The sequence below is a fragment of the Coregonus clupeaformis genome, chromosome 23, assembly GCF_020615455.1.
Source record: "Coregonus clupeaformis isolate EN_2021a chromosome 23, ASM2061545v1, whole genome shotgun sequence".
Classification (NCBI taxonomy): domain Eukaryota; kingdom Metazoa; phylum Chordata; class Actinopteri; order Salmoniformes; family Salmonidae; genus Coregonus; species Coregonus clupeaformis.
Genome location: NC_059214.1, coordinates 25104232 through 25130216, shown reverse-complemented (window position 1 = coordinate 25130216; position 25985 = coordinate 25104232). Strand labels below are relative to the sequence as shown.

General features: G+C 40.4%; 1 protein-coding gene across 1 annotated transcript in view; it reads right to left on the bottom strand.

The window, feature by feature from the left end:
• LOC121536715 (rho GTPase-activating protein 15) overlaps positions 1-23708 on the bottom strand; it is a 46935-nt gene extending 23227 nt beyond the window's left edge. The window contains exons 1-8 of the mRNA XM_041844168.2: positions 23481-23708; positions 21832-22006; positions 18695-18760; positions 18230-18379; positions 14440-14529; positions 2831-2929; positions 2360-2522; positions 1058-1189 (exon numbers count right to left, since the gene is read on the bottom strand). Coding sequence (XP_041700102.1) covers positions 1058-1189; positions 2360-2522; positions 2831-2929; positions 14440-14529; positions 18230-18379; positions 18695-18760; positions 21832-22006; positions 23481-23494 — 889 coding nt within the window. The 5' untranslated portion in view covers positions 23495-23708. The remainder of the gene's footprint in view (positions 1-1057; positions 1190-2359; positions 2523-2830; positions 2930-14439; positions 14530-18229; positions 18380-18694; positions 18761-21831; positions 22007-23480) is intronic.
• Between the last annotated feature and the right edge of the window lie 2277 nt (positions 23709-25985).

The following is a 25985-nucleotide window of genomic DNA, read 5'->3' as shown; positions in this document are numbered from 1 at the left end:
ACCTCATCAATCATAGACTGGAATTCAAACTGACTGCACAGAGGTACACTTTCTCACTCATCAACTGGCTTATGTTACAGTATCGGGACTCTGGAACAGTGCTGTCTCTCTAGCACTGTGCAACATCAAAGATCGCCCTCTCTTGTTTATACACTGGAGGGGAGGGTGCACCAAATACATAAATGACTGCGAGCACGGCACCTTTGCATACAAAATTCACTTCCCAGCGCTCGGCAGATAAGCAAGAGAAAAGACGAGGAGAGGGGAAGGGGGGCAGAGAAATGGAGCAAAATTACCCCTCCTAAAGGAATTCAAATAACCCTCGCGTCGCATGGATTTAATTTGCATTCTGAAGTACGATAGGAAAGAGGGGGGAGGAAGAGGGACCTGATTTGAGGAAGCACACTCTCTGAAGTGGCTTGCCCACCAGCCTTGCCAAATAGGACAGTCTGGAGGCCACCTGCCCCACTCCTTAATCCAGAAGTATTTCATTTATTCCGTCAATAACGTCCTCTCCCTTTGATCTAGCGTTTGTCCCGTGGACACAACATTAAAGGGTCTCCTTGAAGCTGGGGGAAATTCCAAATACCGTTACCTTCTTCTAAGGATTGCAAATGTGCTTAAATATGCCCTTTAATGGTGTATTTTCCTTCAACCGTGAGCTCAATAAATTAGTTCCCCCTTAGAGGAATGGATTCTGTGGTTGCCGGTTGGATTGGCATGGTTTGTTCAAGTAAAATGCATTCGGTTTAATTTGATCAATCACTGTTGTTCTGTGACTCCTAATAAACATGGCGAGACCTTTTCAAATCAGTATAATAACTCATTATCATCACTAGTTATTCTATATTTACAATCAATTAGAAAATAAATTGTGACATCTGGGAATATACAGACACAGTTAACTCTCTTTTTTTTTTTTTAAGCGCTGTCCTAATAGAAAAAGATGACAACATGTAGAACACATTTTGAAAGATTTGTGTTCTTCACAACATGTGAGGTGTGGTGGAAAATAATACACTTATACTGGTATATTTACAACAGAATACTCTGATACCTTTGATGATGCCTTTCTCCTGTAGAGTCTTCATAGAGGGCCGTCTTGAGATGAACTTTTTGAGTCTGTTCTTCACTCCATTCTTATCAGCACTGTCCGACATGCTGTAGTTGAGCTTGGAAGACTTGAAAACTTGTCAGGAACACAAAAACAGAGACACACGGTTAAATGGCAACAAGTGAAAGGGAAAGCTAAGGTGTTTAAATGTGTCTTTAGAAAGGCTCAGTAGGTCTATATGCCTTTACAATGTTCAACCAGCAAAGTGGAGGTGGATATCATGGTTCCCCTCATCTCTCTACCTGACCCTCGCTGTTCCCCTCTCTCTCTCTCGTTAGAGTCCCACTGTTATTTATTAATTAGGCATCTTTCCAGGAGTCTCTCCCATGGCTGTCCTTTTCTATTATTCATTCCAATTGAACTTCTCCATGTCTAGAGGAATTCCCTGCAGTTTTTGAAAGTCCGGGTCCTGCTTGTCATTCTAATAAAAACACTGCTCCTCCCAAATGAATCAAATGACCTATTTTGTCTACGAACTAGCTTTGCCATCAAGAAACAAGTTGGATATATTTCTTATATTACAGTTGGGTTACACAGAGGTGCAAAGCAAATAATATTGTTGTCAGGTGATTGTATATAATTTTCTGAAAACATACAGTAGGACCTACAGTGGAAAACAAGCTAACCGTGATGCTCTCCAGTTTGTGTAAAGGACTGTCTTTTTCATGGGCATAAATTGACATGAACATAGCCAGAATCAAAGGTTCAAGCAGCTCAAGATAACAATAAGAGACTGGATCTTGGCCTCTATGTCCTGGCCCCTAATTAGAGATTTTAATATGATCATCCAACATCAATATATTAGTCTCGCAGCGCTTAAGGTGACGAGATTGATTTGAACCATTGACAGGGATTAACATAATTGCTACTTGACATATGATGACATAATGTTAATTAGCATGTTCTTGTGTCATGTTCCTACAAGAGCCCTAATTGAAATCAACAGTCACCACACACATTTTGGGCATATAAAAATAAAACACAAAAAGTGCCACTAAAAATCAGGAAAGCTGTCAGGCCTTATCACGTTGGTGGGTAAGGGAAATGAGCACACATACATTATGCAAATGTGAGAGCAACCATTTCCCTAGAAAAGTTATGTTTTGAGCAATTAAATGCCTACAGAAGCACAGATAAGAGAAAACTTTTAATCAGCATACCTCTGAGTTCAAGCTTGTACTAACACGTCAATAACTGTTTTGATAAGCAACTGTAGTAGAACTATAGTCGTTGGAGACAACTTACTGAGTGAGCGTCTGTGTTCAGGTTCCTTTGTGCAGGGGGAATCAGGTGCAGGTCTTGGCAGTGACAGTGTCTTGCTAGGCAACCCATGTCTGGGTAGGTACTCTGTGCTGTTTGCGTTCTGTATGCCAGGCTTGCCAGAGGCCTGTCCTCCAGCTCCCTTAGACTACAACAGAAAGGAGGTTACAACCTTTCAAAGGTTACTGGTTGCATACAGTAACTCATTATTATCACTCATTATTCAGTAAAGCAGGTCTATGCAATTTTCTGCACTATGTGGAACATAAAATCATACGTTTGACCTGATAAATAGTCAATGATTTATGGAATTGTCTTACTTTCATTTTGAGAAGCATGTTATGACTAAGCTATATTCTGAATGATTTAGTCATAATTTCAATATCCAAAATCATAAACACTTCAGAAATGTTGAACTTAAGATACACCATCTGTAAGAAACAGGAAACTGCTTACCAAGTTGTCAGCTGTGCTTTTAATAGCATCATGCCATTTACATATTGTGGGGTAATTGTCGGCCTGGAGAAGGAACTCACTGCCAGAGCTGGTTGTTATCTGGAACAGAGAATGTTCAAATTGACCTCAATAAAGGTACAACAATAAACAGGTCTTTACCTAATGCATTCCCATGAAGCGGAGCATAATGCAAACTGAATAGCAAAGGTTCAAATTCATAACACCCTAAACTAACAATAAGTATTTACATGTTAATATCATTTTAATGACACCCACTGATCCACATGAGTTTGTAAGACAGTGCTCACTCCAGCATCAGCAGACCTTGCACTTGACACTCATTCCCTTGGTCTGTTGAGTCTTATCAGCAATGTGCCTGTTAATATATGTGTGCTCTCTGTGTTTGACAAGAAGCTCACGTTGTGCAGGGTGTGTGTGTGTGTGTGTGTGTGTGTGTGTGTGTGTGTGTGTGTGTGTGTGTGTGTGTGTGTGTGTGTGTTCCAAAAGACGAGACAAATGCAGACTGTATTCTCAGAGGGGAAAACATAATTAGTGTGATACTTGTCATCTTAATATCGGGCCTGTTCTGCATCTCTGCAACAGTGTAGTAACAGCATTTGGCACCGTCAAACGGAATAACTGTACTGTTAGTAAAAGTATTTGAGAAACCATGACATCAAGGTCAGCATTGTCAAGTGTGGTTGAAATTACAGCTGATTAAATTTTGCTCATGTTTTGTGATGGAAATGATAAAAATAACATCAAAGGAGATTAAATGGTATTTCATCCCATACATAATGAAGAAACTTATCTTCGCAGTTATCTTCCTAAATTAGTTAAAATGTTGACAATTGTTCATCATTCATCTACGTGATAATTCCTTAGAGGAAGTGTTTTTACCATATGGAGTTTGGGATGTGAGTGTCAAGAGGTGAGGTGTATGTGGGGTGGAAGTCAGGCGCAGGACACCGAGGCTCAGTCCAACAGAGTTTACTCAAATAATCCAACAAGGAAACGGTAAACAAACTGCCTCGAAAAACACAGAGGCGAGCATTACGCAAAATGCGTAAAACACTAAAACAGAAAACAAGAAACGAAACACGCAGCACTACGACAGGCGAACAACAACACACAATCCTACTAAGCAAACAGACAGAACTTATAGGACAGGTGATCAATAAACAATTGGACACAGGTGTGACAGACAGACAAAAGCAATCACACACAGAACAAAGATCGGTGGCAGCTAGTACTCCGGGGACGGCGACCGCCGACGCCTGCTCGTACAAGGAGGAGGAGCAGCCTCGGCAGAATCCGTGACAGTGAGTAACCTTTTCCCCTCCGTGTATTAATATCTCTTTAGTCCAGCATGAAAAGCCAGACCAGACTGTAATTATTTTTGTCACACAAAACCTTTTAACAAATTCTGAGGAGGAAATTTCATATTTTATCAACCACCATGCCTGCAAAGTCACTCGTGGCCTTGGGGAGGAGCATCTCACATCTTGCCGTCCCAATATTCAACTCATGCAATCATGGTTACCCTACATGGACCTTCAAAGTTTGGGACTATTGTGGAGCTGATTTTTGTGACTTCCTTACAAAGTGTCAGGAGTAGTTAAGCAGCATGCTTTTGTGATGCCAGATAAAGCAGAGAATGGTTACGGGCGCAATCCTTGTCAGAGTGAGTTTACCATCCTTCTTTTCTTGGGTTACAAGCATCTGAACAAGCATGTTTGCTCTGGAACATTATTTTTCCTGGAGGCTGCCCCAGGATGTGTCAGTAATAGGCTCTGCAATCACGCTGCAATGTGGGGGACAGGTTACGGGGAGGCTCACTGGTGAATCTGAAAGTTCTCTCAAAACAATCACAAACACAAACACAAAAACCTTGGGCTCTGAGGATCTATTTTCTGTTCTCTAACATAAAGTATGTGTAATCAGATACGCGAAACATAAAAATGCATACAAGAACCTGCGTAAAAAAAGGTTCAACCATTACCATGTACAGTACTGTATATCCTATAAATAACAACACAGATCGATTGCGTTTGTATCACCTCTGATTAACTGGATCATAATGGACTTGGATAGGTTGTTTTATAACCTCAGTTAGATGTATTTGCATGAATTTTGCATTAGCTACAGTCTGTTCCTCTTATAAATGTTAGATGGTGGACACACTGAGCTCCCTATCTATTCCCACAGGGGACTGAGCTAGCTACCTTCAACCTGGATGACTGTATGCATTTATGTTTAATTTTGCCATTCACAACCCCTCATAACTGTATAATTTGGCAGAAATGATTTACACCAGTATGTCAGAGCTCTAGAATCATAGTATGAGTTGATTTGAAGAATGATTAAAGCAACCTTTCACATAAATTATTAATATCAATGGGAGATTTGCACAGATGTTCAAGTTATATGCCTGGATGTCAACTTCAAATCATAGGCCTAAAATCCTAGGCCTTGAAAGAGGAAACCAATATTAGTGACTGTTAACTGGTCCCTGCAACTTGGAATCTCTGTTGAAATCCAATGTGTCCATATCATGGTGAAGCTAGCCTACAATCCTCTTCATATTGGGGTTTAAGACTCAGGATTTAACATGTAGTCCGTGGGATCCTCATACAGAAATGCATCCTGAACATTACGTCCTTTTTCTTCTCCTGTCATCTTGGAAACAGAACCCTATTGAAATGTCTGGCTTACACCAAAGCCTATCTGACTTCCTGATAAGGCAGACTCTTCCCTCTGAAGTTTAATCAAAAAAGGAGAGCAGACTGCTTAAAAAATATATCAAACATATTTTTTTAGGAGCTGCATGGTCAAAGATGCATTTAAGATTATCTGAAGCAGCGCAGAGACATGACAGCGGATGCTCCGTGTCTATTCATTCTGTTAATGAAAAATTGAGATAAGCTCCTTCAACTAAATATTGCCCTACCCAGTCTCCATGTTCACATGTCAACTGTCCTAATCTGAGCCAGCACAAAGGTACAGTGTGTAGGGCATCGCCTCTCGTGTCATCAGGCTCATATTGAGCTGTAGGTTCGTTGGGACGACGCAAACTCCTTAATATGTCTTGATATTAATCCTAACGTGCACAGGCCTCTTGAACTAAGAGTTGGTGATTTTAATTAGCATGGTCATTTTATTCTCAGGCAAATGTTTGCTGGAGATGCTAATGTATATGAAAGCAGATAGATCCCCCAAAGGCCCCTGATATCAACATGCTAGCTATAGTCTAAATGGAACACTACAGACAATGTAGGAGGTGCAGGCTAATGAAACACTCCAGGTCTCCACAGTCAAACAAAACAATAGGCAAACTTTAATAAAGAAGGAGTATGGAAAATAAAAATGTAATTAAATTGTTTATACCCGCTGATTAACAATGCTCTTTATAACCAACAGACTAATAGTTGGTAATTCATAGATGACTGTTATGAAATGTGAGGTATTATAGGAGATAATCAGCTTTGACAATGTAATGGATATGCATTGTAAAATGACTGCATATAAAGTGGATGACTTGACTTCTATTCAGGGATATATATTGAGCTCATTGCCACTATACAAAAACAAAAGTCAAAAGTTGTATGTGTATTTTTAAGAAGTGAAATGCAGTTACAGTAACCAGTGCAAAGTAGTGTTTTGCTTTTAGAAATGAAAAAGAATATGAAATAAATCTATTTTTTTCATCACATTTCTTAATAAAGAGGGTGTTGAATTTCTGGGCTTTATTTTGACTGGAGACATTAATATTTAAATATGCACAGCGGAGCAGAGAGGAGAGTGCCATTTGTGCCTTTACATTTGCATTTGGCTCTTAAATTAAACATTAATTGTGGTTCTTCATAAAGGAACAATGCAACTTTGAAGCATTCTACTTTGCCAAGTTAATTATTTCCAATTTGCAACAAAATATCTGTAGATGTGTCAAAACTGCGATGATAATCACAGAAAGAAAAGTTCTTAGAATAACAGTGGAAATAAAAGAGTATCTAAGTGTTGGTTGCTTTTTATTTAGGTCTGACCTGAGCAGAATGTTAATGCTGCAATGTACTGCTGAGTTATCTTAGGCCAAGGTGACAGTTGTCATAAGGATTTTCCATCATTTGCTGAAAATTTAATCAATCTCCACAATTCATAACCCACAAATTGCTCACTTCTCTTCTCTTTGCTCCATGACGTGAACTCATCCCAGATGCTCAATCTTGGTGGCTCACATTTCTCCACATAAGAAAGGTATAACATTTAATACTGTGTGATGCATGTCTGGCTAGAATTAAGTCATGTGGTTTAACTGAAGTTCATTTCTAAGTTGTAATCTCCAAGGCAATCTGCTGTTGGGGGTTTAAATCCTTCCACCGTACTGGCGATTAACATACTATATACTTTCACTGTTTCTCTGAAGAACCAAATTAATGCCCACTTCAATGTAAGCAGCTTTGAGGAGGAAGGGCCACACCACAAATACCTTTTCTACGCTCTGGGACTACCAGAGAGAGACTGTCATTTTAACGGATTAAGTCCTCATCTCAAGTCTCCAGAGACCCACTTCAGAGTGAGCATTACGAAGGTAACTTACAACACCGCAATCAACGTAACGCAATGCTGATGCAATTGAACAAACTACTATGGTTTTCCACTTGTTTCCCTCCTTTGAATAAGAACACTGTGTTCCAGTGACGGAATGAAATACACAAGATAAAACCATTTTATAAACAATTGGAGGGGGTGGGGGGGTATTCGTGCGTGCGAGAAAGGACCAGCTGAGGGGAATGACATGGGGAACCTGACTATGTCTTGTAGGGGTCAGGCCTTAGATGACGGCTAGTGTTTCACAAGGTGACATTCTGTGTTAATCTGGAACTGTTGCCAGCTGCCTTGTGACTCTGTTGTCATAAAGTATCTGTGTTTAAGGGTTACAGGGATGAATCTTTCAAACGCTCTCATTGTCTTTTTTTGTTTTTTACATGGTTTGTGGAGAAAATGTTTCATGGATGAATAAAAATCAAGAGACAAGATATAAAAATCACAGTGCCACTTTACTTCACAGCTTAGAATAAATGTGTAATAACTTGGTAACAAAGTGGAGCTGTAACTACTCTTATTCTGAGATGGGAGTAATGTGCTATCCATACCTTTAAAAATACAAAGTATGATGGTACTCTACCAGACCACAGAGTGACAAACGGACAGGCCTTCCTCTCATAACAAACAAAACACATTACCATTATGTGAATAGAATGATATACAGTAATCTTACGACCTAATTTGAAGCCCTAAGATTTTGCCATCCTCCTGGGCCAATTAGCCATAACACTTATCACAAAGTCACTCCGAAGCATATCAATCCGTGTGCATGGCCGTGAGGTACAGTGTGAAACGCCAGTTGTGATAACACTGTTAAAGAGCTCCAGACTCCCGCAGCTCTGACACCACGGAGACATGCATCGCTACAATATGGTGCATGTCTTAGTGGTGCAGTCTCTACCCTCCAGCCAGAAGGACAAGACATGACAAGAGGACTAGAGGGAGGTGGATGAAGGAATAGCAGAGGAGAATGAAATGGAACTGCAAAGAAGGATATGATCATTATATAAAATGTGATTATTCAAAATCAAACAAAATGTGGTATTATTCATTCATTGATCTGGATGTTGCTATTTTGGTCCAACTAACTTTTCCATTAACATTCTAGTATAGACTGTATTTTGGATCAACTAAGCTACTAGTTGTTGGCCGATGCCCACTGTCATCAACACTATGGAAGTTAGGAGCTTCTTTTTTGGTGTAGCCCTTTCCTGCAGTCAAATGACCATGGGTGGAATGTTATTAATATAATTAATAAACATGACCAAAAAAATTAAACACAGAAAATCCGGTGTTTCTATGTGAAACAGTTTTGTTATATTTCAGTCTTCTGTGATATATAGAAAGTGTAATATTGGGATAAACTCTAAATTAAATACATTCAACTCTATATCTGACATGCTATAGGTGTCTTCTTTTTTTTTGCCCATAACCATGTGTGTGAGGTGTATACTTTTGTTTCAAAGTAGATTTGTTTAAGACTACCAAGAAACACTCTGTGTGACCCTGATTTAGCCCACAGCAATAAAAGGTTAACCACAGGTCAATCTCCTAGACCTCACCAAAGTAGTGTTGGCTAGTACAAGCACAGTCTGTCTGTGAGAGGCTACCTCTATTTGTGTGTGATGTGATGTGGTATCCATTTTGGGAGCGAGCCACTCCTATTCACAATCGTAATCACGGCTGGACATCAAGAAGCAATCAGGCACCGTGAGCTTAAGACAGATGGCATTAAAGTAGTCAGGTCAGCAGCTTTGGACGATTACATCCTGGGATCAGGGGACCAGTAGGCACTGGATAACTCCTACTCCTACTGTACAACAAACTATAACCTGCTCTGAATATCTACTGTACTGATCTTTCAGTTGCTTTAAATAGTACATATATTCATTAACATCGATATGTGCATCCAGTCTAGCTAGTCTTATTTACTCCACTCAAGATACAGCTAATACACTTCAGGGCCTGGCTGATGCATAATGATGTGGAGGTGTTTTGTATTTCTGTGTTGGTGTAACAAGAGCCAAGCCAGTTGTAAAAGTCAATGCCTTTCATCTGACTGAACTTTAGAAAGGTTGAGGCTCATACAGAAATTCGAAGATGAAAAACTGCACTAACCTCAATGAACTTCTTCCGAAAAATTAGGATGACATCCTGCCAGTATAATTCACCTTTAACACTCAGAAGGACGCTTCCTGAAGTGATTAAGGGTCTTTCGCAAGAATATTAAACTTTCCTGTTGATTAGTCAAGACAAAGCAATGTTTTTGGAGTGGTGGCAGGTTAAAGCTCCTCCACTAAAATGGACTCATTATTTTCTAGCCCTGGGCTCTATTTCATCATTTTAGTTGTTACTGTCTTCTCTCCATGGTTGTTGTTGAAGTCTGTTTTTCCACATTGTGACTATGAGAACGATGTTTGTCAGAGCAGAGAGGGTACAGGGGGCTCACAGCGAGAGTCGCCCAAAACTCCAAAGAATCAATTAGTGATGAGAGAAGGATGCTGGTGTTGATGTCTCTGTAGCAGCGGCCAGTGGTTAAAACCAGACGCCTTTGACACTACATTACTTTTTGTCTCTCTTTCTTCTGGTGGAGTTGATGCAATTTTGACTTTTCTGCTCCTTTTGTTATTTGCTTTTAACTCACTCAAGCCAGACTCAAACACTTAAATATGCAGAAAGGCATGAAAAATGCATGACCACTTATTCAAAGTTGTGCTCCTTTTCATTTGTTGAGCAATGTCAGAGATATTTCTTGTTTTATTAGCCTCGCGGGATACATTTTGAGCCGTTAGTCCTTTTCAAACAGACTATCTGCTTTCATCAATGCTGATAATAATTAGAAAAACAAATAATGTTGAAATTCTTATATTGCTTTGGTTATAAAGACAGTGTGCCAGGCATTTCCATTCAGAGTCTCCTGAAACAGACATTTTGACATATTATTTTCAGTATAATCATTTGGGGGGTGCTTATATTTGTCCTGTTAAACACAAGCGTGTAATGGAAATGTGTTTTTTGCATATCCCAACTCCCCCTGAAACACCACAGGGAGTGGCGTCACAGTCACCATTGTACAGCACCCCTGGAGCAATTAGGGTTAAGTGCCTTGCTCAGCTACAGATTTTTTAATATATATATATTTATTTTCTTGTTAGCTCCGGCCCTTGAACCAGCAACCTTTTAGTTACTGGTATGACAGCACTCAATAATTGGCATATGACAGCTCAATATAGGTAGACTGCAGTTTGGAATACAGAGTTCTGCTCATTGAGTCTGACTTTGATCGGACAATGTTAGCCTTATATATGGTCTGGTTTATGGTTCCCCATGCTAAAGTATGTTCTCTCCTCATGTCCCTTTTCTGCATCATGTCCCCTCCAACCTCTATGCTTCTTCAAATGTTTTTGTTTTTGTAACAGTACAAATAGTGAAGTTTAAAAAAATCTCTGTTCTTCAGTGAACCCTTTTTGTATGTTTTTACAATATTTGTATCATATTGCTGTCTTATGTATCATAAGGCAGCTTTGTGACAAACAATGACATATCTCATATTGCAGTCAAATATGTATATTTCCTGTCATTCCTCATGCGATGTTTAACCTGAGACTGATACAGACGCAGAAGTGACTTACTCTCAGCCTCAAAACAACCACATCACAATTGACAACAGTTTTCTCTGGTTTCTAACTATGTTTGTGTATGCATTCTTTCCGTGAGCATGGCACAAGATATGGGGGTCCCTCAGGTGTCAAAGGAATCCAAATACAAAGACTAGAGCTCCCTCCTTGTGTTTCTGCAAGGTTGCGTTTCACTTTGTCAACCATGGCTGTGTAACTAATAGCCTGATAAAAATGTAGCAGACCTGAACCTTGCATTGTTTTAAGAATCTCATATGTAGAGACCAAGTGAAGGTTATTCAGTGTCTCACTAAGCTGGAGTGTGGAGTAACCTTGAAGGAAAACAAAGTCCCTCCTTCCTTAAGCTCCTGGTAGGATAATAGTGAATCATGAAGAACAATGTCCATCTATTCATAAACACAAATGATGATATTGGTGAGTGAAGAGATAAGGGGAAGGGTGAGTAACAGACTTGTGTCAAGTCTAAAAAGAAGCCTGCAGCTGAATAAATACTGTGGGTGACAATGGCCTCAGTAACACCCTCCTCCCATTCCCATCCTCTTTCCCCTGCTTGTGGAATATGGAAGACCTTTCTGTCACCAACCTTATCCTCCACAATTACAAAAAGATAGAAAAAAGGTGAATAAATAAACTGGGTAGATGAATAACATGAACACCTATTTCCGAACCATTTCCATCAACTACTTTTCCATCAGCTGCCCTCGAGCCAAACCAGAGCTCTCTTCTAACCATGATAATCCCCTTGCAGGACCCCCATAAAGTGATTGAACCACTTCCTCAGTCGTTCACACATTCACTCAACTTTCAACTTTAGAGATAAGAAAAATATGTTTTTTTTCAGGTGGGCATTGCCTTAATGAGTCAGTTTCAGCTCTCCTCTATCCTTTTACCCATGACTTCCTATAGAAAGGGCAGGTCTTCTGCTTCCTGCCTGCCAAGCAGCCATGTCGCTGATCTGAAAAGCTACTGCGGGGAAAAACAGCTGGTGAGCACTGAGGTCTTAGAAAGTCAACGCTGACTGACTGAGAGGCACATTTCTCAGGGTCATGACCCTGTGACCTTTGGCTGGGCAGCCTGTTAATGACAACACTGTCCAGGGAGGACACTTCCTTACTGGAATGTTCACAGAGAATGATAGTGATAGAGAGCAGAGTGCTGAGTGGAAAATAAGGTTCTGCTTCATGCCTATTTGAGTGCAGTATTTATTGAGCTGAGGCTCCTTGTTATATTTTAACATTGGATTTGAAGCGCATTCAATCAATATATTTTGTGCATTTGAAATGTTGGACTAGGAAGAAATACACCGAAATACACTGAGTGTACAAAACATTAGGAACACCTGCTCGTTTCATGACATAGACCGCTCAGGTGAATCCAGGTGAAAGCTATGATCCCTTATTGATTTCACCTGTTAAATCAGTGTAGATTATGGGGAGGACACAGGTTAAAGGAGGATTTCTAAGCCTTGAGACATGGATTGTGTATGTGTGCCGTTCAGAGGGGGAATGGACAAGACAAAATTTTGAAGTGCCTTTTGAACAGGGTATGGTAGTAGGTGCCAGGCACACTTGTTTGTGTCAAGAACTGTAACGCTGCTGGGTTTTTCACACTCAACAGTTTCCCGTGTGTATCAAGAATGGTCCACCACCCAAAGGACATCCAGCCAACTTGACACAACTGTGGGAAGCATTGGATTCAACATGGGCCAGTATCCCTGTCTGTGATGAGGTGGTGTTGAAGAAGTCAGGCGCAGGAGGGTCAATCACAGAATAACAGGCTTTAATCGTCAAAATACAGGTTTACGCAGAAATGCGTCAAACACACTCCAGGGCGCACTGGAAAATACAAGGCACACAGGAAAATACTCCCGTCGATACACAATACACGAGCTCCACCGAGCTTCACAAACCTCCACAATAAACAATCACCCACACAGACAAGGAAACAGAGGGAACACTTATACCATGACTAATACGGGAATAAGGACCAGGTGTGTGTGATTGAAGACAATACAAATGGAGTGATGATAAATGGATCGGCAGTAGCTAGTAAGCCGGTGACGCCGAACGCCGAAACCTGCCCGAACAAGGAGGGGAGGCAGCCTCGGCGGAAGTCGTGACACTGTCGAACACTTTGGACACCTTGTAGAGTCCATGGCCCGACCAATTGAGGCTGTTCTGCGGGCAAAAAGGTGTGCAACTCAATATTAGGAAGGTGTTCCTAATGGTTTGTACATTCAGTGTATATCCTGATGTCACCAATCAATGTTTAAAGTTGAGAGTCACATTTACGTCTGCAACCACTGGGTACTTACAGAATTTAAATTACTCCATATCAAATCTACATGAAGTGAATGGCCTTTTGAGATCACCATTTGCAATAGTGCCAAACTCATCAAGTCTGTAAACCGGCCCAATTATGTTGTCATCGTCCTTGAAGTATCTTAGAAATTGGAATCTATCTGGAAGTCAGAGATATGGCGAGTGGAGATACTGTATAAACGGGTGAAGAAAACAAAACAAACATTTCTATTATATTTGTTTAATCGCATCTACCCATCTGACAGGCATATTTTTGTGAGGTATTTCTTAGATTACTGTACAAATCAGTCTCTGGAATGGTGCGAAATTAACAGTAACTTTCAGTGCTAATTTTAACTGTAATCCTAGTGTTGATTGACAATGCTGTCAGACCTCAGAATAGCTTTGCGTCGGCATTACACACACTTTTCTGTCCACAGCACTTGGATTATTTAAGATTATGCTGTAATTCCCGTTTTAATCTTCACTGCATTAAGATTTTGAGGCTGAAATACTGTGCGGCAGAGTAGCGACCAGCAGCGATGAAGTGTCTTAAGCGTCTGATGAGATCGGGAAATCTGCTCTCATCCTCTTCCTTTTCTTCTGCTTATCACAGCATTTTTTTCTAATGAAAACTTGTGCTGCCACCACCAATGAATTGATCATCAGTTTGCTTTGCTGGCTTAAGCCTTTATCAAAGAGTATCTTGAAAAGGCAATAAGAAGATAGTACTTCACATAGTACTGTGAAGTTCAAAGGTCTAATTCCCTAAACTAAAAGCCATTGGGTCTGAGGAGACAATATGTTGGCCTAACATCACCTTCAAATGCAATGTGACTAAATGTAAATGTCTTCTCTGAAAAGGTGGTGGAAGCAAAGTAAAAGAAAAATATGAAAATTGATCAAATATCTTAAGTTGAATCTATTATATGCTGAAATTATCAACGAAAGAGTGCATCCGAGAACATCACATCCTCAACAACTAAAACAGACAATTTGCAGGCTGCTCAGTCTTATTGTAAACTTACTTGATCCTTGTCTTCACACAGAAACAAAATGGCCGTACCTGAACCACGTTCTTCCGGCTGGACCTCTCTGTTGTCCATTCAACCACGGCCCCACAGAGATCCACCCCATCAGGGCTGCATCCAGGTTTCTACAGACATATAAGAGGCAGAGTGGAGAGGTGTTTAGTGAATAAAGGTTACTACACTGAACAAAAATATAAACGCAACATGTAAAGTGTTGGTCCCATGTTTCATGAGCTGAAAGAAAAGATCCCACAAAAATCTTATTTCTCTCAAATGTTGTGAACAAATTTGTTTACATCCTTGTTAGTGAGCATTTCTCCTTTGCCAAGATAATCCATCCCCCTGACAGGTGTGGCATATCAAAAAGCTGATTAAACAGCATGATCATTACACAGGTGCACTTTGTGCTGGGGACAATAAAAGGCCACTCTAAATGCCACTCTAAATGCCGTGCAATTGGCATACTGACTGCAGGAATGTCCACCAGAGCTCTTTCAGAGAATTGAATGCTCATTTCTCTACCATAAGCCACCTCCAAAGTTGTTTTAGAGAATTTGGCAGTACGTCCAACCAGCCTCAACCGCAGACAAAGTGTAACCACGCCAGCCCAGGACCTCCACATCTGGCTTCTTCACCTGCGGGATCATCTGAGAACAGCCACCCGGCCAGCTGATGAAACTGTGGGTTTGCACAACTGAAGAATTTCTGCATAAACTGTCAGAAACCATCTTAGGGAAGCTCAGCTGCGTGCTCGTCGTCCTCACCAGGGTCTTGACCTTACTGCAGTTCGGCGTTGTGACCAACTTCAGTGGGCAAATGCTCACCTTCGATGGCCACTGGCATGCTGGAGAAGTGTGCTCTTCACAGATTAATCCCATTTTCAACTGGCAGACGGCATCGTGTGGGCGAGCAGTTTGCTGATGTCAACGTTGTGAACAGAATGCCCCATGGTGGTGGGGGGGTTATGGTATGGGCAGGCATAAGCTACAGACAACAAACACAATTGCATGTCAATTTGATCGCACAGAGATACCGTGACGAGATCCTGAGGCCCATTGTCGTGCCATTCATCTGCTGCAATCACCTCAGGTTTCAGCATGATAATGTATCCAAAACATCACTGCTCTAGAGGAGATCTGCATGGAGGAATGGGCCAAAATACCAGCAACAGTGTGTGAAAACCTTGTGAAGACTTACAGAAAACGTTTGACCTGTGTCATTGCCAACAAAGGGTATATAACAAAGTATTGAGAAACTTTTGTTATTGACCAAATACTTATTTTCCACCATAATTTGCAAATAAATTCATTAAAAATCCTACAATGTGATTTTCTGGATTTTTTCTCTCTCATTTTGTCTGTCATAGTTGACGTATACCTATGATGAAAATTACAGGCCTCTCTCATCTTTTTAAGTGGGAGAACTTGCACAATTGGTGGCTGACTAAATACTTTTTTCCCCCACTGTATCTGTGACCAAAAGATGCAAATCTGCATTCCCAGTCATGAGAAATTCATAGATTAGGGCCTAATGAATTTATTAAACTGACTGATTTCCTTATACGAACTGTAACTTCTTTGAAATTGTTGCATGTTGTGTTTATATTTTTGTTCAGTGTAGTTTCACTGCTGTGTTTGTGAATGGGACTCTCCTAAATGTATCATAGTTGTGCAGTAAATATAAAAATACATGTTTTTAAAGAGTGTCACTTTCTCTATAATGGATAGATATTTGATTTGAATCACGATGAATAAACAAAAGGAAGTGCTGGAGTGCTCTACCCAAATATCAGATAATGCCCATTTGTTATAGCACTTTTTTATATTCATTATGCTGTAGACTGAGAATGTACATGTGCTGTAATTCTCTATTATTCTAAACTTTAATATCTTATTGATATCCTCTATGGAATTATAGAAGCAGTGTGTAACCGTTTCAAAATAAGAATGGTATAATTTTCAGACAACATTTTGCTTTTTTAAAGAAGAACTAATCTGTGTTAAAGGCATGGGAACTCATTTAGATATAATTTCTCTTTATTGTGGTCTCAGACCAGGGAAATTGTGGACAAATGATAGAGAGATGCTGTAGAAAATTAAGATGATAAGGACATTGTACAACAGTATTACAAGGTAGTATCACAATCAATCAGAATCAAATCAAGCAATCTTACATTTTAGTCATTTTAGCAGACGCTCTTATCCAGAGTGACTTACAGTTAGTGAGTGCATACATTTTTTTTTCATACTGGTCCCCTGTGGGAAACGAACCCACAACCCTGGCGTTGCAAACGCCATGCTCTACCAACTGAGCTACACGGGCCATAGAAAGATGCTCACTGAGATCCCACGTGCCCAGCTTGGAATAAACTGAAACCTGAAGACTCAATAAACTACCTTGACTGACAGGTACAGTATTGGACAAATTAGGTGATGTTTGATTTACAGTACCTGCCACAGACAGAGTAAACTACATGTGTTTAAGTTGGATGATGCAAAATACTGCCTATTCTTGTTTCTACTGGATAAATAACTCTCCTTACAGAACGATGTACACATTGCAGGTGAGCTCATATATCCTGACTTTGTATGCTGGTGACGACATTGTATATTCAGACCCAAACCTAAATACTGCCCACAACGACTAAATGATAACACAATATATTAATAAACTGTTTATTCTACTCTGAAACAAAGATAAATCAAATTATGAAATTATTATTTTTATATAGCAAATAAATAAACTCAAATGTACACACACACAAACCACCACCACCACCATCCCAAACACACACAACCGCCCTCCACTGTACCCACTATTTCCATTGGAAAGGGGGGGAGATATGTCAATCTATGTGGAAGTGGAAATGTCTCTCTCGCCCATAATGAACTATTGGACGGGGAGAGTCTGACAGACCGTTGCTCTGGTGGGGCTCAGTAAAGGAGAGGGCTTTGATTAAGTCCTTGGAGCTTCATTAAAAAGCATGGCAAGCTCATTTTAGAGACTCCCCCAACTCTCTCTCTCTCTCTCTCTCTCTCTCTCTCTCTCTCTCTCTCTCTCTCTCTCTCTCTCTCTCTCTCCTCTCTCTCTCTCTCTCTCTCTCTCTCTCTCTCTCTCTCTCTCTCTCTCTCTCTCTCTCTCTCTCTCTCTCTCTCTCTCTCTCTCTCTCTCTCTCTCTCTCTCTCTCTCTCTCTCTCTCTCTCTCTCTCTCTCTCTCTCTCTCTCTCTCTCTCTCTCTCTCTCTCTCTCTCTCTCTCTCTCTCTCTCTCTCTCTCTCTCTCTCTCTCTCTCACCAGGGCAGGGTGGATTAAAGTCACATACTATACACACATAGACAGACAGACAGACAGACAGACACACACACACACACACACACACACACACACAATATGCAGTCCACTTCACAAGGGGGTAAACAGTTCCTCATTGCTTTTTGATGGGGTGAGCTCCAGTCCTTGGGATCAAAGCCAAAGTTAATTTGCCAGTTTGAGAAATCAGAAAATGAAAAGAAAACGCTTCATTTCTGGCATCAAATTAAAATGCACATAGCGTGTGTTCACTCAACATTTGCACTCATAATGCTAATAGGCAATCCCTCAGAAGGTTGATTTGAGGCTGTAATTGAACATTGCCCCCTCGTATTCAGCAGGTTACCAACCTATTGATGTCACTTTTTTACTTTACTGAACTGTCACTTTTTACTTTACTGTGTGTGTGTGTGTATGTGTGTGTGTGTGTGTGTGTGTGTGTGTGTGTGTGTGTGTGTGTGTGTGTGTGTGTGTGTGTGTGTGTGTGTGTGTGTGTGTGTGTGTTGTATAAACCTACCAAATTCGTCAGGGCTTCTTGCTTGCTCTCTTTATAAAACAGAAGTTTATCAGTCTCCAGGACTACCCAAGTTGAAGTCCAGTTCTTCCTCAGTTTTTTGCCTCCATCTGATATTTTGGCTTTATTCAAATATTCACCTTTCAAAACAACCTGAAATGCAAGATGCAACATTTAGCCTTTAACAGATATTAACAATGAATGTGACATAAATATTCAAATAAAACACATGCTATTTTATCAGTATCAACAAAATAAATACCTATTTTAATAAGTAAAATTGGCCTGCTGAATTAAAAGCATAGAAACATATTAATAGTGAATAATACTTAAATGTTAGCCTTATAGAAATAGTCTAATGGCGAATAGCAGGCATATAGCAATAGAGCATAATAAACCAAACAGATTTCTGCCCATATGTTGCCATATACAAACTGACAGTTCTTTATGATGACCTGTAATACTCACAAGAGTGTCTGCAGCTCCAGCTCCACCAATGTTATGCTGAGACTGGTTCCTCCGGTGGCGAGAAATCTACAGAAACAGAAAAGCAGAAAAATATATTGAAGAGGAGCTGATTTCCCTGACTGTTTCAAATCAGAGCTGTTGCTTGATTGTGGCCATATTGTCTTAGCTAGTAAAATCGGTTCAGTGAAATTAAAAGCATACAGGTACTGTTATTCCATGCTGTAAAGACTATGCAATATAGTGCATACAAAGTATGGTTATGTGTGAATGTATCATCATTATATTAACATATAGAACATCTATATCGTACAAGACTATATAGTCTCTGATAGTAGCGTGTATGGAAACAGTGTGGTTAATGAGATGAGACCTCACATTGTGACAACAGAAAAACAACGCACACAACCCAGTGCTAATCAAAATCAGACCGTGAGAATTCATGTCAATATCACAGCAATGTAAACACTCATCCAGATAAACATGGACACAAATAAAGCAAGATTATTGATAGTGTCATTTGACAAATCCATTTTCAACTGCATGTATTTCAGTATTGTAGTAATAGAGTAGCAGCAGAAGCAGTAATAGTTATAGCTATACTAAAGGTAGCTTAGAAGAGGTTGCGCTTATACATAGTTGAACAAGAGTTCTGCGATATCCACACCCTTTACTATGGAAACACAGCTCACAGTGTATCGTTCTAGTCAGTTTTATCCTTCAGCACAGTGCTGGCCTGCCCTCTACTGTTCAAATGACTTATAGGAATTCCAATAAGGATAGGTCTACCCCAGCACGCCAAACCCCTAGTGAGTCCTATAGTCATTATGATTGGGTCCTGCTATATTCTCTCATTAATCACAGTGTAAGAGGGTGGAGCAGGGTCACGATACAGTTGGGTTTAACACACACTTACTTCCATACATTGGAGGAGGTCAAGAAACCATTTCTCTGCTCTCTGGTAACATATCTAATATATGAGAGTAAACAAATAATGTTTATTTTGATGTCTGTTAGATGAGACCCTCTGTGTAATGAATGTAATGAAATGAAAAGTACATCTGTAATACGAACAACATTCTGGAACACTGATGCAATGTTAAAGCAACACTCTAACGTTCCGTGTTCCGTGTTCTGAGTTGTGTTTGTTCTGAGTTGTTTATGACCATGTTTGTAATCCGTAAGAACTGGTTCATTATCTCCGGTAGCCTTTGCATCTCTTCCCTCTGGACAAACTGTATTACTGCAGTATAAGACGTCTCACAAACAAGTATCATCTGCATAATTAGCAAACAAGCAACCCAACAAAACATCAGACGTGGCCTCACGGCAGTGATCATCTGAGTAATTCAGTTTGCTGTCAATTACTAATAAACCCTATGAAGGTTTACAATACAACTGTGTATGTTTAGCAATCTAGACTGACGGATTGAAGGTCAATGGCCTGTTGTAAACACATCTAATACTATTTTGTATCTGATGAAATTTTGCAGATTAACATTCCAGCCAACAGACAGATGTATTGTATGATACGAGGCATGAACCACTATGCTAAATAGAGGTGTCAGCCAGCCCCTCCACCAATTTATGAAAAATATTAAATGGTTGGGGTTATGTCCAGTTCATTGTCAACACGGTAGCTACATTATTCCAAATATGCTACACCAGACTGCTCATTTTGTAAATGCATCATCTGTTTTATCTTTACCCTGATTTTCCCACAGGGAAGTGCTCAGAGTCAAACAGAGATCAGCTCAATTAAGCTAATGATAATCACCTAATGTGCGACAACGGTTTATAAAGAATATAATCATAATTACTGGAATTTATATAAACACAGTTCAACAAATGGCTAACAATATTCAATAAGCCTCTAAAATCAGAGTATATCCAGCTGATAGGTCTGTGTGTGTGTGTGTGTGTGTGTGTGCATGCAACTGTGTGTGTATACACCTACACTGAGTGCACAAAACATTAGGAACACCTCATCTTTCCATGACATAGACTGACAGGGTGAATCCAGGTGAAAGCTATGATCTATTATTGATGTCACCTGTTTAATCCACTTCAATCAGTGTAGATGAAGGGGAGGAGACAGGTTAAAGAAGGATTTTTAAGACTTGAGACAATTGTGTATGTGTGCCATTCAGAGGGTGAATGATATTTAGAGACAAAATATTTAAATGTCTTTGAACGGGGTATGGTATTAGGTGCCAGGCACACCGGTTTGAGTGTGTCAACTGTCAAGAACTGCAACGCTGCTGGGTTTTTCCACACTCAACAGTTTCCCTTGTGTATCAAGAATGGTCCACCACCCAAAGGCAGGCTGACACAAAGTGTGCAGAGCAACAGACGAGCTACAGTTAGTCAACTGACAGTACAGTATTGGTGTCCAAATAATGCACAACTCGTTTTACCTTGACGCGAATGGGGTATGGCAGCTGACGACCTTACAAAGTTCCACTTCTTTTAGCAAAAAACAAGAAACTGCGGTTGCAGTGGGCTAAGGAACGAAAACACTGGACACAGGAGAATTGGAAAAACATTGCCTGATCTGATGAATCCCGGTTCCTGCTGTTTCACGCTGATGGGAGGACTAGGGTATGCAGAAAACCACATGAGTACATGCATCTAACATGCCATGTGTCAACATTGCAGGCTGATGTAGGTGTTGTGATGGCACACATTGGGCCCCTTAATAAAAGTGGAGCAATGTTTGAATGCCACAGGATATCTGAACGTCATTGCCAATCAGGTGCATCCCTTCATGGCAGCAGTATATTTTTTCAACAGGATAATGCCCCATGCCACAAGGTTAGGATTGTTCAGGAACGAGTCCACAAACTTGACAGTGAATACAGCATATTGCAGTGGCCTGCCCAGTCACCAGATCTCAATCCAATTGAGCATCTGTGGGATGAGATGGAACGAGCTATTCGGAGAAGAGATCCACTACCAGCCAACTTGACACAACTGTGGGAAGCATTGGAGTCAACATGGGCAAGCATCCCTGTGGAATGCTTTCGGCACTTTGTAGAGTCCATGCCCTGACAAATTGAGGCTGTTCTGAGGGCAAAAGGGTGTTCAACTCAATATTAGGAAGGTGCTCCTAATGTTTTGTACACTCAGTGTATACTCACAGGTTTGGGAGGCAGGTCAGGATCCTGCAGGACCATGGACTTGGTTTGACTCAGGCGTTCCCCACTGTTCTGAGAGCTCTTGATGCGCATCTGGACTGTACCTTGTGCTGCTCCGGTCAACTGGTGGGGCAGAATCAGAGGCGGCTGTTTCCCTACATTCTGAAGATTGCTGATTCTGGTCAAAAGGAGATGAAAACATAAGTGGATGTTAAGATTAAAATATTGATGAAAAAAAGAACTATTATCCAATTTATAAGATCAATGGATGTAAAATAACCTATATACTGAAGAAGGTTATTAAGACAAAATGTCTGTGTATGCTATCCTGATGCAGTAAAAAATGATACTTAAAAAAAAATAATGAAGTATGCTTTACGCAACATCTTTTTGAGGGCTGACCCATCACATTTTTTGCTTATCTGAATTCACTGGTTTTATACCCCAAACACACTTTTGGGAGAGCGTGATGGTCCTCTTTTGATTCAAATATTGATAAATAATAAGTAGTATCCAACTGATACGATTTCTAATAATTAAATGGATGTAAAACACTTAATAGAAGGCCATTAAAGTGCTGTTTTTGCTTTTGGGAGTGCATTAATTTATTTGGTTTAGTAGTGACACTCAGGAGATGAGGAACATTTAAGGGAAGACACTGCAAGAAGTCTGGTCTAAGCTTGAGGACTTTAACCTTCCTTCCTGTTATGGTTGCCTCATCAAAGCATTGCAAAACATACCTCTTGCTGTAATGTATCTGTCGATGAGCAGGAAAAACTCACAGTCTGCTTATTGAAGGATTCTCACAAATAATAAACAGTCTACCCACTGACAAAAATCTATGTTCAATCTAAACAATGTTCATGTAAATGTAAATACTATGGCACATCCAGCCAATGTCATCAAATATTTTAGTGTTTCTTTGTGTTTTTTTTGTGTGTGCTATTGATTGATGTTTTTTTTTTAAGTTGCACAAAGTGTCTCATAACAGGAAGCAAATCTCAAACTCCCTCCCCCACCCAAAAAAACAGATTCAGAAATCAACCAGTACTGATGTTTTGCATCTCTTCTTGTTACTGATTACCACATTAACAATGCAGTAAATAATGATGGCCATGTGATACAAATCGTCATATTTCTGGTAAAGACTTGTGCAGAAATGTCAATTGACAGACAGGATAATGAATGCAGTTTTAGTGATATCACAGATTTGAAGATTGGGAGTGAGTTCAAAAAGCTAGGAAACTCCTAAGCTTCAGTTTAACAACGTAAAAAAAAGAGACATACAAATTCTATATATTTTTTACATTCACACTTGTTCATCAGATATGCTACTGTATCCTGTGGCATCTAACATGTCCTGTTTTAACTGCACGTAGACAGGGCATTCCTAAACAACATCTACCATGTTATAACGATTCTGGACTATAATACTCAAGAATAACAGACATTCCTCACGTGTCTACAACTTTCCACCCATCAGCCACGTCCAGTTAGGACCCAGGCCACTGACACCATTGCCCAGATGTTACATCTCTTTAAGTCACCAATGGCCCCCACTAAACCCCAAATACTTTTAAAAGAAAGGAAACAACAATGACAGCATCTTTGAATTTGCAAACCCAAACCCACTAGAATGGTGTCTTTCTTACCTCGTCCCCGCCATGCCTCTATCATATCAATCTGTCACAGATCACAAAAAGAGAAAGAGAGAAAGAGTGTAAGTCTTCCTTTTAGAGGAAGTAGGTTTCATCACGTGTTGTAGTCAAACCACCATGTCTTTCACTGCTGCTCTACAGTTGATGTGAACGTCTGTTATATGGCGCAGGCTCAGGACCCCACTTCCTGAAGGATGCCACTTGCACAGAAATAGTCTGACTGAAATTTGCTTTAACTTCAAAAGTGAATACACATTACTAACGCATGTAGATGTGAGATCTGACCATCACACAATTTGAGAACAGGGTCGATCAGAATTATCTCCCTCCTGCAGCAGAGAGTTGGTGTACGAGACAACAACTTGTGTGGTTTTCCGCTTCTCCTTTTTGGCCTGTTTTTAGTAACAGCTTGTTTCAAACATCTCCCTTGCCCAAAGTGTAGTTTGAAAGTTAGTTGTGCATGCCTTGTGGTAGGTTTCACTGCAGTTAATGTTGTCCTAACTTAAATTCAATTTGGTTACCAGCATACTTCCATTACCAAAACGTAGATATACACTGAGTGCACAAAACATTAAGAAAACCTTCCTAATGTTGAGTTGCACCCCCCTCTTTTGTCTTGTCCATTCACCCTCTGAATGGCAGACATACACAATCCATCTCTCAATTGACTCAAGGCTTAAAAATCCTTCTTTAACCTGTCTCCCCTGTTCAGCTACACTGATTGAAGTGGATTTAACAAGTGACATCAATTAGGGATCATAGCTTTCACCTAGATTCACCTGGTCAGTCTATGTCATGGAAAGAGCAGGTGTCCTTAATGTTTTGCACACTCAATGTACAATATGAATGGTTTACACTTTATATCAAGATTTAAGCATGAGATGTAAACTAATTTGGTAACATTATCAATAAGCTCCAAAACAATTGTTTGTTGATGACATTGGTTGAACCAGGATTTTACATAATCTTGTGGTTTTCCTGCGGTCTGAGGGAAATCACCCAAAGATGGAGGATAAATAAAGAAGTCTTACTAAGGTCGTTTACCATTGAATTTTTTTTTCAAAGTTTCAGTCCGATTAAGGGGTGGCTCTCCTATAGACAACAATGCAATAGCAGCTGGGTTTGGTCTGCTTAGTTCATTGACTGTATGAACCAGAAAAAAATGAACGAGTAGAACGTCTCTCTTCCACATCGTTCTCTGTTTCACAGTAACAACACTCCTGAGCGACGCAGTCAGCTAGATTTCTCACAGTGTGGACTCGTGGGTGGGGGGAGGTGGGGGGGAAGTTGAGACTGCACAATAGAAAGTAAAGAATTACCGGAAGGGAACCGAACCTCAAGTTCTGCCTATATAAGTCTATAAAATCAACCACCAGCATAAGGGATGTATTTACAGCACTAGCTCCAATTGGTATTGTGTACATCCTGTAAATCTAAACAATACTTTCATATCTGAACATTCTGTGACGTTCCGTCTTTGATCATTGATGGTTCAGTGACTCTCATTATGGTTGACTGTGTGTTATCTCGCCTCAACAGCTTTTTTCTGTATTTTATATTAATAAACATTCAATTAGTCAATGATCCAATGGAATCTCTTACAGAAGTAATTGAACACCAACCAGATCTCACCATGTCAGACATGGTCCCCCTGGAAGAGAGGTACAAGGCCAGCATGGTCCTGAGTGGAGCAGGAGATGCCCTGGGCTACAACCATGGTAACTGGGAGTTTGAAAAGGATGGAGCGTTCATCCATGAGGAAGTGCAGAAGAGAGGAGGTCTAGAGAAGCTGGATGCCATAGACTTCCCTGTTAGTGATGACACCGTCATGCATCTGGCTACAGCTGAGGCTCTGGTCAAGTTAGGGTTTGGGGAAGGGCGTCCCTCCCTGTGCTGTATCAAGCCATGGTGGAGAAGTACATTGTAAGCATGACAGACATGGTTGGAAGAGGAGCAGGTATGTAACCGTTTTTAGTCTTTATGAAGTGTGTCATGTTGTGTTAACATGAGTGGCAAATGGCAATATTTATGCACACAGGGGCACGGTACACTTAACTTAGATGCGTGGTTCTGGTGCGGTTCTGACCGACATGTTGGCTTAAATCGTTCTGTGGACACCGTAGATCGAAACGGCTTGCATTGAGCGATATCCCTGGTTCCCACGGACACAGTAGTATATTTTGTGAGCCTTGTCGTAGGATGTGACATCTGAAACAACTTAAAGCAGGGATGTCCCTCCTACCATTTCATTTGCTCTTCCGACTGTCCATCAACTCCTGGCTGAACCCTACCTCACAGCCAAAGCACATGCCTGCAATCGTTACATCGTAGCGCAGCAGGGAGATGTGTTTCATCACGACAGCACATTCAGAGATCGATTTATAGACTGTGATGTCACGAGAGGCTGTGTCCTGGAGGGACGTTACATCCCCCTGAGGTGGCTGCAAACCCAGACAGCTATGGCTCCATCTGCTGGTATGGTCGGGAACTCCAACCCTC